Source organism: Electrona antarctica (assembly GCF_951216825.1).
Source record: "Electrona antarctica genome assembly, chromosome: 11".
In the NCBI taxonomy this organism is placed as follows: Eukaryota; Metazoa; Chordata; class Actinopteri; order Myctophiformes; family Myctophidae; genus Electrona; species Electrona antarctica.
The window spans coordinates 23049070-23064381 of NC_136792.1; the positions used below are offsets into that span (position 1 = coordinate 23049070).

At 42.6% G+C, this 15312-nt stretch overlaps 2 protein-coding genes across 2 annotated transcripts in view; both read right to left on the minus strand.

The window, feature by feature from the left end:
• Positions 1-655: 655 nt before the first annotated feature.
• LOC306932051 (broad substrate specificity ATP-binding cassette transporter ABCG2-like) lies at positions 656-2569 on the minus strand (the record flags this gene model as incomplete). The annotated part of the gene is made up of 1 exon (XM_079513756.1): positions 656-2569. One exon carries the CDS (start codon positions 2567-2569, stop codon positions 656-658), a length of 1914 nt encoding a protein of 637 aa, XP_079369882.1.
• A 2230-nt stretch (positions 2570-4799) lies between these two features.
• Positions 4800-15312, minus strand: part of septin4b (septin 4b) — a 33712-nt gene continuing 23199 nt past the window's right edge. The window contains exons 8-11 of the mRNA XM_079514809.1: positions 12187-12283; positions 11805-11967; positions 11213-11312; positions 4800-8185 (exon numbers count right to left, since the gene is read on the minus strand). Coding sequence (XP_079370935.1) covers positions 8117-8185; positions 11213-11312; positions 11805-11967; positions 12187-12283 — 429 coding nt within the window. The 3' untranslated portion in view covers positions 4800-8116. The remainder of the gene's footprint in view (positions 8186-11212; positions 11313-11804; positions 11968-12186; positions 12284-15312) is intronic.

The window sequence follows — 15312 nt, forward strand, 5'->3', positions numbered from 1 at the left end:
ATAAAAACCCATAAAAGCACGTTTGAGTTCGTAAATATAGACAATTATTGATGCATTTAGTTTAGTCTGTGCGTGTTAAACCTAGTCAGAGTCTGCCTGTATTTCTGAGCCTGTTGGAGCTCTGCCTCAATCAGCTAAAGACCGAACAATTTCCGTGCAAAAGATATGTTCTTCTGAGGGAAAACATCACACTTGACTTGTGTGAAGTGAGGGGCGCCTGGCAATTCAAAGTTTGTTCTGCTGTAGGCCTAAACAAACATTAAAAGTCCATAGAGTTGACTGCCACATGACGTCACGTTTGGTGCCGTAAACAAACATTAAAAGTCTATAGACTTGGCTGCCACTCTATGTTTGTCAAAAGTGCTCAAAACAAACATTAAAAGTATTTCTGCACCCAGTGTTGAGCACCCAGTAAGTCCATAGACTTGGCTGCCATATGATGTAATTTCAATAGTCAGACAATAGTGGTAGCCCCCCTAAAAAAAGGAAAGAAAGAAGAAGACATAAAGATGAAAGATAAAAATATCAGGTTATATCTTAAATAACCTAAATCGTGTGTGTGTGTGTGTGTGTGTGTGTGTGTGTGTGTGTGTGTGTGTGTGTGTGTGTGTGTGTGTGTGTGTGTGTGTGTGTGTGTGTGTGTCAATAGGGCTTTTCAAGTAAACTTCTTCATAAAGGTAAGTTTCAGGTAGGCGATGAAGAAGAAGATGAGGGTCATGACATTCAGACCCACATGATTCTTCCACAGATCCCATGTGGTGTACCCTACTCCTAGGTAGTCCAGGTACTGTTCCCCTGTGCATATTAGGCCCTCTAGGCTCACACTGCAGTTGGTAGAGTCAGGAGACACAGTGGCGTTGGACATCACAAGGTCCTCACAGAACTTCAAACCCACAAACTCGTTGATCTTGAGGGCAACCAGACCATAGCGAGGAAGACTGATGTACTGGGCCCAGGCCAGCCAGTACTTGACGCTGGGGAGGTGCACCAGCAGACCAGAGAAGATCATCATGAAGGCGAAGGTGATGGTCATCATGACGCCTGATAGAGCGACCGTGCTCATGTCTGCTGACATGGCCATGGTCAAGGCTGCAGCAGTGTACCCCACCCCCAGCACCGTCAGTGTGAAAGTGAAAAAGGCGGAAGCTGTGGCTTTCAGGCCAATCATGTAGTAGACAATACAACAGAAGATGATGGTGGGGATGGTGCGCAAAGTGATGATGTCAGCCAGGATCTTACACAGGAAGTAAACAGACACTCTGTAATAGCCACTGATGTATTCATGCACGAAGAGCTTCCGCTCAGTGATGAAGAGTTCAGCTGCAGACAAGGCATCGAAACACATGAAGGTGGAGATGAAGAAGAGGACTCCCATCCTGTTCTGGATCCCACTCTGGTCATCTTTGGTCTCAAAGAAGGTAGCACCCACAATGAAAGCCAGGATAATGTCCACTCCCAGCTTGGCCACTGAGATCTGCGGCTTCAACATGATATCTTTTATGGTTCTCTTGAGCACCCAGTAGAACTGGTGAAAGAAGGAGGTGTTATAGGTGATAATGCAGTACCTTGGCCGGGTGATGCACTCTTTACCCTGGGTTATACGCTCCAGCTCAGCCTGCGTATCCCTATAGTTTGAACTGTTCCTGTACTCCTCCAAAAGGCACTCTTCAATGCTCTGTACAGGGCTGCTTGACGCCTCAATATCCACTTTGTCAGAGCCCTGCATCTTGGTGATAGTGGTGACAGTAGAGTCCCCATTGATGACATCTAAAAAGAAGTCTGCTGGGTTGTTGTGAGGTTCACAGGCATAGCCAATGTTGGTGAAGTAGTCCAGAGCATTTTGTGCAGGCCCATGGTACACCATTTGGCCACCAACTAGCAAGGTCAGGCTGTCAAAAAGTCTGTAGATGGAATACCGCGGTTGGTGGATGGTCATGATGATGATGCGTCCATGACTGGCTATCTTTTTCAGCAGCAGCAGGACAGAGTTGGCAGTGCTGGCGTCCAGGCCTGTGGTGGGTTCGTCCAGAAAGAGCACAGAGGGGTCACTGATAAGTTCCATGCCAATGCTAGTCCTCTTCCTCTCGCCGCCCGAGATCCCCCGTTTCATCTGTGAGCCCACCGTGGAGTCGGCCACCTTGGTGAGTCCCAGCTCTCTGATCAGGTGATTCACACGAGCCTCCTTCTCCCCCTGAGGCACCGAGCTTGGGAGGCGCAGCGCTGCAGAGAAATGGAGGTTCTCCCGCACCGTCAGTGTACCCATCACCACATCATCCTGAACCACATAGCCTGAGAGACACTTGAAGTTGGGAGGCTGTGGAGCTCCGTCTATGAGAACCTCCCCAGAGAGACCTGCCGGGTCTTTCCTTGCAGCGAGAATATCCAGGAAAGAGGACTTTCCACTCCCTGTCGGTCCAAGAATAGCGTTCAAACCAGGTCTCATGATTCCACTGAGGTCCGCCAGTATTTGCCTGTGTGTGGTCTTTTTGCAAATGTAGCCAGATTTAATCTCCACTTTGTACTGTATGTTGTGAAAGCTCACAGTGGAGCTAGAAGACTGCCTGGCCATCCCAACAACTGTCATGACATTAGGCAGCTTCGGGAGTAAATTTGGTCCCAGAGATCTTTCAAGAGAGAGTCGGTCATTATCTTAAGCTTGACCTCGCAGACCCCACAGCCTTATCTCGCAAACTCCCGACCATAACCGTATATAGAGTTTTCCCAGCAGCCACGCCCAAATATGGTGTTCACCAGTAAAGACCACAGCTTCAAACACATCGCTTTAAGGTTTATATTTACAAAAATCACACCTGTGTGAAGTGAGGGGCGCTAATATAGCGGCGCGCCCCTAGGCTATATTAAAGTCTAACTGTGGGCAGCGGTGGCTCAGGGGTAGAGGGCCTGGATGGTAACCGTAAGATTGCCAGTTCGAACCCGGGCTCCCCCAGAGTTACTGTCGAAGTGTCCTTGAGCAAGACACTGAACCCCTAATTGCTCCCGATGTGCTAGTTGGTGCCTTGCATGGTTCCCGCTGCCATCGTTGTATGAATGTGTGTGTGAATGGGTGAATGTAATGCACAATCTCTGTAAAGCGCCTTGGATAAAGGCGTTATATAAATGCACCATTTACCATTTAACTCATGTTGCTATGATTAGGTGATGTAATGGTGATGTAAAAAAAAGGTGACAAAACAAACATGATATTCTCTTTATTGTTAATGGCATTTAATGTTTGTGTTAGGGACAAGATGACGTAAATTTTCCCTTCATTGTCAATTGCGTTTTTAAAACAAACATTGAACTAAAAACATTAAACCTGTGTCGTTGCTGTCCGGAGGAAACCTCATAACTCCATTTTTTAGGTTTTTGATTTTATTCCATAAATCAGTGCTATTGAACACCCTTTACGTCTGTGTGTTGTTTTGAAAATATTGAACCAATGGAAAGTAATTAAAAACGCATTGGACATTTAACTCCATTGGACCCTCAAACTGTCTGCTAAAACAGATGACTCCACCACCTCTCTCCTTCTCATGCAAGTAATTGACAATATCTAAAGTCACAACACCAACTTTGATGAGGCAGTATTGCATCGTTAAAAATATATGGTTTTATTCATTTCCTTAAAAACGTATTATTTTTCATTTTCCTTGAAAAATGAACATTTTGGAGTTATGAGGTTCCTCCGGACAGCAGAGATATAGGAGGGGCTAGCGCCCCTCAAAAATGAATGGACGACCTGTATGGAATAAATGGAACAGAGGTTGAGTCGAATGATGAAGATAGATAGATAGATAGATAATGATGAAGAGGAAGACGAAGGAGGAATAGAAGAGAAAGACGAAGGATGGAGGGATGAAATGCGAGGAGAGAAGGGGAGGAAGAGGAGGGATGAAGATGATGGGTTGAAGTGGAGAGGAATTTAGGAGTAGCTTTAGAGAATGAGGAAGAGCGGTGAAGAGGAGAGGATGGAGGGATGTGGATGCAGGGGAGAGGAGGGGAGTTGGGGGCATGGCCATGAGAGGGTTCCAGTGGGGCTGTGGATGACGTGAGGCATCCAGCTTGTCGGTCCTCGTAGACACACGCGGTCACTCATTCCAAGGCCCTATCTGGAATCTGAAAAGAGAAAAGACTGGGAGAAAAGGAGGAGGGTCGCAATTCACTTACATCGCATTGTGGCAAATATGCTTTGTACCAGCAAAAGGTCACAAATCCATGATAAAGGGCCTCGGTTTCTCTTCCTTATACTTCCTTCCTGGACTACAAGTCACAACTCCATGCAGCCTCCCCCCTCTCCACAAGGAGGGGCAGTACAGCAAAGCATTGTGGTCATTGTAGGAATTTAGCAATCCAGTCAAACCCTAGTCAAACACACAGACTTCATTATTTTTCCGGCCATAGGGTGCACATTTCAAATTGTGCTACTGTTATCTACTACAAATACATTAACATTGAGTGACTGCAGTTTCTTCCAGCAGTGAAATGTCCCTTTAACACAAAGACGAAATGCTAATATGTGTCGTATTTTGTTATGGCAAAATGGTCCATTAAAACGTGCACACACACACACACACACACACACACACACACACACACACACACACACACACACACACACACACACACACACACACACACACACACACACACACACACACACACACACACACACACACACACACACACACACACACACACACACACACACACACACACACACACACACACACACACACACACACACACACACACACACACAAAAATGAGTTGCAGAGAGGCACTTGAATGAGACTATAATGAACTTATATTCCTCTTTTATTACAATTTTAGATCTAGTATCATCATCATCATCATCATCATCATCTCTATCCACATCACATTTATAAATGTATTTATTACATAAATATATTCCAAAAAGTAACGACAAAAAAAAAAGAAAAAAAGAAATTTCATATAAAACAAGAGGGAAAAAATTACCCGACTCCTTCCACTTATACTGTATCTTCTTTTATAGTCTCTAAAAGCTTAATGAAATACCAGGGGAATGTAAATTACAAATATCTTGTAAATGAAAACATAAAACATGTAGCATTGTAGCATGTAGTCATTTGAAACATCACAAAAAATGCATTTACGTAGAGATACGCAAGTGTCTGGGTGCAAAAATATCGTATGAGAGAAATTCTTTGCTATTTTTTTATTTAATCTTTTTTTGCTATCTTCACTGTTATCTGGGTGCAAAAATGTATCACTTAATTACGTACGCCGAACAGCGAAATACTCGATCTACAAGCTCACAGTCACAATGCGTCGCTATTACAGTTTTGAACGTTGTCACCTAAGAAGACAAGGCGAAAATAGGGGTTGAAAGTGGTTAAATCAAACTTTCATTCAATCATTATCATTCTCAGAAGTTTCATCAACTTTTTCCAGAGACAATATTCAACGTAAATTGGAAAAGTCCAGAGTCCCGAGACATCATACTACTGTATCTGTACCCAAAATGGAAGAAATAACTTATCTCAGCATCAACATGCCTTTCCTCCAAAAACATTTTAAAAACCTATTCTCTAAATGACCCCAAGAACCTAAACCTAACAATCAATAAACTAACAAGCCTCAAGCAATCTAAGGAACCGTTACAACCCAGACAAAAACAACTGCTCTACATTAATTATTATTGTTGCTGCGACCTTCTAATCGTCTCAGAGAAAACAGAAGAGCCTTGTCTTATACAACTCACAATGAGAAATCTAATAACTAACAAGCATCATTGGATGAATGCCGTCAAATCGGTCCGATGCTGTCGGATGGAGTCACAATATAATGTCTCTATGGGTACAAGTCAACTTTATGTGAAGGCTTTCCTCCTAATTTAACTTAAATATATAACATGCTGTAGTCGTGATCAGTGGCAAGATCCTATAGAAAGTCAAACAGAACTTCTTATATTCACACTGTCAAGCATTGAAGGGTGGACAACCTTGTGGCTTTATGCACAACTGCATAAACAAAATGTTTAAAATAATCCATTAAGTGATTTGTAAAAAGTGTATATAATAATTGTGTTACAAAGTTAAAGCTCTACATTGTGATAATTTTTATAGTGTGTTCAGTAACAGGGTTCTACCCGTCACTCACCAGTTCTCTATCGTGTTCGAGATTGGCTCTCCACGACAAATTATTCAATTTGTACGGGAACTGACCCCACGGGGCAGTGTACCCGTACAAATTGAATAATTTGTCGTGGAGAGCCAGTCTCTCCACTCAGAGAACTGGGTTACCGTGTAACCCTCCGTTCTTTAGTCAAGCAGAAAATAAATTCTTAGTTTACCTTTTTTTTTGTTGTAAATGATCTTTGTGGGGTTCTCTTCGGGTTTACTAAATGGGGCTCTGTTACTGAACAAACATTCATACAGTAATTATCATCAGAATATAGAGCTATTTAACACTTGTTTTAACAAAACAATAAGTCCTTGTATTACTACAGACTACAGTAAATCAAATTATCACACAGTAGAGTAACGTCTCGATGAAAATCTACACAAAATATACACATTCATTCAGACAATAGCGTTACCAAAACAACTTACTATTGTATTCTGTGTTCTCTGACACATTAACAACTTAAGTAACAATGCCATCCAATAGCAAAACATGTTAACAAATGTAACATATATAAAATTTAAATTAATACATTATATCTGCAAGTTGACCTAGAGATAATAGTAATAAAAAAAATAAAAAATAAGAATAAACTTTTTTTTATGGAAGAACAAAATGTGCTTAAGAAAATGAGGACAGGTCATGAACCTGCCATTTTGCAAGTAAACCTCATATTTGTGTGACACAAAACAAAAAGATGTTACTAAATCAGTGGCTCTCAAACTGAGGCCCAGGGACCCCCAGAGGTCCTTGAGGAGTTACGTATCAGCAACTCCGAGTGTACAGAGAAGACAGCTGAACCCGTCACACTTCCATAATCTTTCCCTGAAAAGTCACATGTTCCCCCCTATTCGGGCACACTTTCTCCATGAAAAGCTTTGGATTCCCCACTGATTTGGCCATTGAAATTCTCAATATCGTACAATCTGTACAAATGCACGGGTCCATTTGCTTCCATTTGTAAACTCTCAGAGTTAGGATTTCATACTGTAGATTGGGGTCCCGGAGACAGAAAATGTGATCAAATGGGGTCCCATGGCTTAATGCATACCAAAAAGGGGGTCCCTTGAAATCAAAAAGTTTGAGAACCCCTGTACCAAATAATATTCAGACCTGACCACGCTGTACTCCTTCACCCATCTCACCGTTTGAGGTTGACCACACACTCACACTCAAGTGTCAACCCATTCAACGTATTTTCAAGGCATAAAATGTTCTTACTTTTGACAAGATGGCAACAAGGGAACAGCAGACTTTCTCCAGCTCTAGCAAAACCTTACCATCACTGACTGGCGTTAACAAGAGCAAATTCTGATAGTCAGGGTGGGGCGACATTCCCTGGTCAGCCCCGCTGTGGACAGTGCTGCCATAAAGTCAGAACAGAGAACAGAGGTCTGACAGCTGAAAAATGTCTCATCATCATTCGTGCTTCTCCATGCTTCCCGATACATGTCGGTTTTTGTTTCGCGTTTTTTTCTTGTTCTTTTTTTAGGAGGTGAAAGCCCAATTAAACATAGTCGTACAGGGGAGGGGGGGTGGGTCACAACACATTGCATCTGTACGGAAGGCCAAATGTCTTTAGACGCAACGTGTACAGACCCCATTTTGTGGAAAGTCACAATTTTGTGTGATTAGGCTATACCACCTATACGCTAAAAATTTTAGTTTTAACACAAAATGATGTCCGTACACAAACTTGATGTCTGTTCAAATAACGTTTAAAGGCATTTTAGTGTTGTGATCGTCCATGCACACAATCCACATATACGCTGTGATCTTATAGATTATAGACGACGCCCCAACGTACCACGAAGTATAATTTAGGCAAGAAGAGCGATGGTTGGGTGGAGACACTGTAGGAATGTAAATTGACTGGAGTGGAGGTTTCCTGGGGTTTCCTTCCCCGGTTACACAGAGACAAGTACTGAGGCTACTACAGTAGTATCCTGGGTTAATAGGCTTCTTTTTGCGTATGCATCTGTTCCTGGATCTTCGTCAGCATCTCTTGCATCCGTCGCAACTATGAAAACAAGAAAAGAAAAGAAAAAAGTCAATGACAGAATCACTTTCCACAGAAAAACAAGAAAATGCTTTTGTATGTGTGTGTGTGTGTGTGTGTGTGTGTGTGTGGGGGGGGGGTCATGCAGATATGCTACTTTTGATGGTTTTGTGTGACGCTGTAGTGTGATCAAGTATAAGGTATTAATTTACGAAGAAAATTCGAATAAGGAGGTTTCTGCCTGACAACAATGATATACACTATATGGTAAAATAAAATGATAATTGGTGCATTTCTATAGCGCTTTTATCCAAAGCGCTATACATAGGCTAGATTGTGCATTACATCACCCATTCACACACACATTCATACACCGATGGCGGAGTAAACCAAGCAAGGCACCAACCTGCACATCGGGAGCAATTAGGGGTTCAGTGTCTTGCTCAAGGACACTTAGACACTAACTCTGAGGGAGCCCGGGATCGAACTGGGAACCTTACGGTTCCCATCCAGCCGTTCTACCGGCCACTCTACCCCTGAGCCACTGCCGCCCCGTATGAAATGGCACGCCCAAATGAGGGACGCCAGGGTTCAAATGGGTAAGGATACAGATGACTAGCACAAGCTTCCATTCCAAAGCTATCGTTTACACACAACTGCACAGATACAGTATCCACTATCTGCAGGGTGCACAGTCACAGCCCAGCTCTGGACAGCTGATCCTGTCGGGACAAATCGATTAGCACTCAGCGAATGAGGCCAGTCCCTCTGGGTCACGTGACCTGGCGATGCTGGCCAGAGGGATCTACAGGGTCAATGAATTTCCAATTCATGTGCATTGGATAAAACTGCAGTTGAGAGTGCTAAAGCTAACTTTGTTTGTGTAATCAATAATGTTCTAGTGAAGATGTGGGTTTATTAAGCCATGGGTTCCTACCACACATTTCCAATGGAATTCTTTATTTAAGTTTGGAAATAGAAGCTAATGCTCTTTACAAATCAATACAGCCTAATTTAGATATTTTAACCACATGCGCAATTAGTGAGTTTAAACACGCACGCACGTACGCACGCACATGCACACACACACACACTTAATGTGTTTTTATAATATTCCAGGTTTCAGCGTCGAAACGTGTAAGTGTTTACTTGTGTGTCAAGTATAGATGCATTGATAAGTCCTTCATGTTCATATTGATCTATTACTGTATACAGAAACAAACTTAAGAGTTACACAGGAAAAATAAACAAATGAAGGAAAATATGACATTTATTCGTTAAAAAATAAATATAAACATAAATCTCAGATGGAGAGAAAGCAGGGACTCCCATATACACAATGGGCTGGGATTATGAACATAATGTAAATATAGCAGATATACAAGCTCACAGTGCGTTGCAGTTGTGAGCTTATAGATCTGCCAATTTCCGGTGTGAGACACCAGCGAGCAACTGAGGCGCACTGGTATTCACACTGTTGGTCTAAATCTGGTTTTTGGCCTTTCAAGATTGGAATCATGTTGGTTTCAAGTCTGAACAGCAAAAATGATTTTTGACTTAGACTTGTTCAGACAACCAATCTAACTCCAATCTGGATAGGAAATCAGATTTGGGTTGGATTTAGACTGCATGTACTACAGATCAGGTGTTACTAACAGATAATAGGGTAGGCCTACCGAAGTCTTAACATGACTCCCGCTACCCCTGGTTCACGGTGTCATATAGCACTGTGACCCAGAGGGATAGCGCCCTCTAGTGCACTGGTGTCAGTATAGCACTGTGACCCAGAGGGATAGCGCCCTCTAGTGCACTGGTGTCAGTATAGCACCGTGACCCAGAGGGATAGCGCCCTCTAGTGCACTGGTGTCAGTATAGCACTGTGACCCAGAGGGATAGCGCCCTCTAGTGCACTGGTGTCAGTATAGCACTGTGACCCAGAGGGATAGCGCCCTCTAGTGCACTGGTGTCAATATAGCACTGTGACCCAGAGGGATAGCGCCCTCTAGTGCACTGGTGTCAGACTTCGACGCTCTACGAAGCTTATTTAATGTCTCCCTTTATTGACGTTTTGGTCTAAAGTGTAGCTTCATACAGAGTAAAGCTACCGCAGTAAGCAGTTGAGTACCGGTATAAAATAAATAAATAAAACTGAATATGGATGGACACATAACGCTGTATTATAATACGATTAATATCATAACTTAAGTTAAATCAAACAACGGTCTATATAACCTACAAATATTAATGCAGGGGTCTGTTTGTATATAACCTACAAACTGTATAATGTATAATGAATCTGCATTTGATGTATGTGTTGAGTCGACTTTGCTTATTGTAAGTCGCTTATTGTATTAGCTCTGGATAAATGCCTAAATTGTATAGATTGTCTTCCTACAGTGGTCTGTTTATATACTGTATAACGTGCACTGTTACCACTACAGTGGTCTGTTTAAGACAGAACAACCCGGCCGTCACCACTGCTTCCTAAAGCATCCTAGCCATGAGCGAGACTCCAGCGTCAACCTGACCCAAAACTCTTCTTCTAGGGTCCAATCATGCTTTTTAGGGGGAATGGTGGGCATGTTCTGCAATGTATCTTTACTGCTAAGCATTGCCTCACTGTGGCCTCTAAACGTATTGACGTATGATCTGTTAATCAGTGACGTACAATCCAGTGGTTCTCAACGTGGGGTCCAGGGGACCCCAAGGGGTCCTTGAGCGGGTTCCAGAGGGTTTATAGTTAAAACCCAAATAGACCCTTACAGGTACCTCTGGGAGTGTACAAATGGACCCTTCCGGGTCCATTTGGTTCCATTTGTACACTCTCAAGAGTTATGGGGTCCTGGGCCCAAACTGGGGCTCCTCTTTTGAGAACCACTGGGCCAATCAGGAGGCTTGGGGCTCGCAGGGCTGAGGCCCAGTGTCGGCCTGATGCTCCGAGTGACGCCGGGCCTCATGGTCATCATCGTGAGCCTGACTGTGATCATGATGTTCACCACCATCATCGTGGTGGCGCTTTGCGTTCGGCTCGAGCTCGGCGTGCCGTACCTCCTCATCTTTCTCTTTGATGAGTTTCTCCGTTTCGCTGTCGGCCACACCGGGCACCATGGGGATGGGGAAGTCCGTGCCGCTCTCCCTGGTCAGTTTACTGCACACAGATACACACACACACACTTGATATTTGTAGTAGATCTCAGCAACATTTCATGTAAAATGAACTTTTGTGCAATTGTTGAATTTATTCTATAAATAAACAACATTCTAAGCTCTCAAAATCGTGAACGCCAAGGACAGAATGATCTGAGGTAATAAAAAACAATGGTCAAACTACAGTAAAGATTGCGTCCCATATAGTGTCCAATCCTAGATCCTTCCATTGAGAGAAATGTCTAAATGGAAGGGTAGGGAGACCACCTCCACCAGCGCAGATTAACTCGTTATAAGTTAAAGTAAATTATACAAAGCTTTATTAGATGTGCCTTTAATTTAGACGTAATATCACAACTGGGATGTTTTCACCAATTTAATTATATCAGTAGGCATTTTAAAATGACCTATTACATGTATAGGGGATGAAACTTTGCTTTAGCTTTGCTGTGTATGGTACGCAGCATAATGCAGTTGTTTGCATGAATCGTACTTGCGCTTGCGTTCCTTCACCACCATGCGGGTCATGCTCTGGATACACTGGGCCCGGTAGTTCTCGTAGTGAGTCTCCCGCGTCACGTCCTTCAGGTCCTGCATGTGCGTCCGGACCAGCATGTTCCTCAGCTTGACGAAGTCACAGTGAGACGAGTTCTCCACTGTCAAACACAAATGACAGAGACAGAACAGGGTGACGGCTTAAATTATACACTGTCGCAAGGTGGTGTCGCGGCTCCCTATAATTGATCTTTAAACTGCGCTGGACAACAATTAAGCCCTCTTTAAGTGTTTAAAAATGCACCACACTGATCTTGAAGAGCTGCTTGGTGTGACACATCCTAGAACAACATGCAAAATGACAACAAAGCCTGCAGTACCTTCAACTATCCCCCAGGGGTACAGACGGCCTCGAACCCTCTTCCCTTTGGCTTCCACCACTGTGTTGCTGCCAATCACTGCAAACGGAATGCTGTCCTGGTGAAGAGAAGAGAAATAAAATGTATGTTTCTCATCACTTATTTCATGCCTTTTCCCTCAACTCCAGGTCACTAATTATCTTTCTCCACCAAGCCAAAGGGCAAAGGGTGCAAATGATGTTTTTTTTCTCTAGTGTTTTTGTTGCCTGCAGTAAATCTTGCAGAAATCAGTCACGAATGTTAAATTGCTTTTGGAGGAACAGGGACTGAAAAGAGGGGAGGGGTCTTCTTTGCAGGCGTTATACGGAATACACTAAATGGATTATGGAATACATGCTTTGTACATTAATGCCCTACCTACGTCATCATACAAGAGTGTCACACAAAAGTAATGAAAATAGCAGATCTACATATTTAACTATTTTAAAATGTTTTTAACATAATAAAAAGGGGAACCGTTTTGGACCGTTTCTAACTGTCAGCAACATTACAGTATACATGTTTTCCTTCTCCACACTCCGGGCTCCGGAGTGATTCAAGTAACTGCCATCGCTTCAAAATGATGCTGACTGAGCAAGGAGCTCAGTCAGCAAATGTGACTGATTTGGAACGGATGTCAATGGGGCTCGCTGATAGGGCTGAACATTTGGGAGACATACGTCATACAGTAGATACATTTTGCAATATGCGGTTCTCAACCTGTGGGCCATGACCCCATGGGGGTCACCCACATGATTTTGGGGGGTCCCCAGATGACAGTGAAGTGACAATTGAAAGTACAAACTACACTATAACAACTTGTCAAACATTGTCCAAATTGTCAAATAACATAAGAAAGAGGAAATATTTGCGAAAAAATAGCCAAGCTTGTAGATTTTCACAATAATATCTGTGGAAACGAGTCAAACTAAATGTCATGCCTCTACACCTACACATTCCAAGTGCTTGTCAGGGTGGGGGGTCCCAGTTAAATATGATTATTTTTGGGGGTCAGAAAGTTGAGAACCACTGTCATGGGACTCATGGATGACTGATGTGATGTCACAGGCTGTCCACATCAAGTCCATGATCCACATTGGAGGCACACCTTTCCCATCTGGATTCTGATTTACACGTTATTAGTGTGGTTGCCTATGGGCAACCATACTATTGTTCCCCTTACCTTTTCTTTATTGTTTATTGTTTTCTTTCTGTATAAACTTTTTTCTGCCGTGCTACTCCTCCCACAGTTTTTGCCGCACACACTTGAGCCAGATGTCAAAACGACCGGCTTTATCGGGAATCGTGTGCTATCTCCTTGCTAAGACATCCGTTGTATAGTTTAATTGATATGAATTAATTAGTGAATTAATTTTCCCCATTCACTTGAATGGGAAAATGCCAAAACTCACATTCAACCATTTATTCCTCTGAGACCTTAAGGGCTGTAGTTACAACAATTGGAAGGGAGGTTCATAATAATTACGAAAATTAATTAACTTATGATTACTTCGGTCGGCCTCATGGTGGCGCTATAACAGCCCACTTTACGTTTTGCATTATAACTCTGGAAACGGTAGGTCGTGAAATAAAAAATATTTTTCCCTCGATTCCTTGGGTCATGACGCATCTCCACATATAGGCCACGCCCATTTGCGTCTGGATAGATTTTCCGCCATTTTGAATTTTGTTCAAAACCCACTTTTGGATCCTCCACCTACAGATTTTGTCCAAATCTCACAAAAATCGGTACACATGATCTCCGGACCTATCCGATTAAAACAGCACAGTCAGAATTTAGATTTTCTGTATCGTTCGTCCGTAATCGTCTTCCAAAGTTAGTGGGAGGGGCCTATTTTACAAAAAATGCCACAATTCACGCACGGAATGTCCGATCCATCCCAAATCTGAATCACATGTCGAGGGTGGCTTAATCAACACAGAGCCAAAAGCAATTCCATTTTCATCCATAGGGGGCGCCACAATTGCAAAAACACTTACCAGTTTGTTGCAAAAACATATTTTCGGGGGGGGAAAAACCCTCCGAATTACTTACGCATGATCACAAGGGTGACTTGACATTGTCATTGGCTAGCAAAATTACCGGGAGGGGCCTATATCAGCCAGTGAGGCAACCACACTTTGCAATTTCCCAGAATTGCTTCTTTCTAGTTTTATTTGTGAGGGGTATACAGGTTTAATGTTTGTTTTTCCTTAAACAAACATTAAAAACGACATTGACATGGACAGAGTTTAATGTTTGTTTTGTCCATGTTTGCTTTGTCTGATAATTACGTCATAAAATATGTATATATAACGCCCCTCACTTCACACGGGTGTGATTTTTTATTCATCTTTCAGCTTTTATTAGTGTGTTTGGGGTAGGCAACACTATTGTTCTAGGTCCGAGAACCTTTATGCCAGCTAAAATAAACCTGTTTTTTGTTAACCTTTTTTGTTCATTGAGTTCAATGGATGTTTTTTGTAACCTTTTCCAAGCAAACAACTGACTGCATTTACTGTAAATCCAACATGCGGTCGCAATAAACCCATGAATTACAAGCACGCAAATGGCTTCCCACATGAAGAAGAACGAATACATGAAGAATTCAAGATAGAATTCATTTCCCAGCTGATTCCTTGCGGCTCGCGTCAGTGCAACCGCACTTGCAATTTCACAGAATTGCACCTTTCTAGTATACAGTAAGTCAATGGAGGCTGAATTTTGCCCAAATATGGAATTATATGTCTGATTACAGTTGGTGGAGGTACAGCATTGTGTTAATAGCTATGTCACATTGCATCGTTATATATACAGGGTATAACGCTTTTTGAAATGAATAGCAGCAATCATTTGCAGTCACTTTGGGACAACTTATAGCAGCTCAAAACCTTTTAAATACTATACAAAAAAGCCTCAGAAGTAAAATGCGTTTAGAGGTAGCAGCTCTTTTTATACGTGGTCTAGAGGTCTACTCGGTACAGATATAGCAGTCCTTAAGGTGGCTGTATTACATTGGCTAACCTTTTATCCTAACAGTTCACAAATCTTGCTGCTGCAAACTCACTTTGGGTGTATATCAATGTGAGGAACAAAACGAATCAACA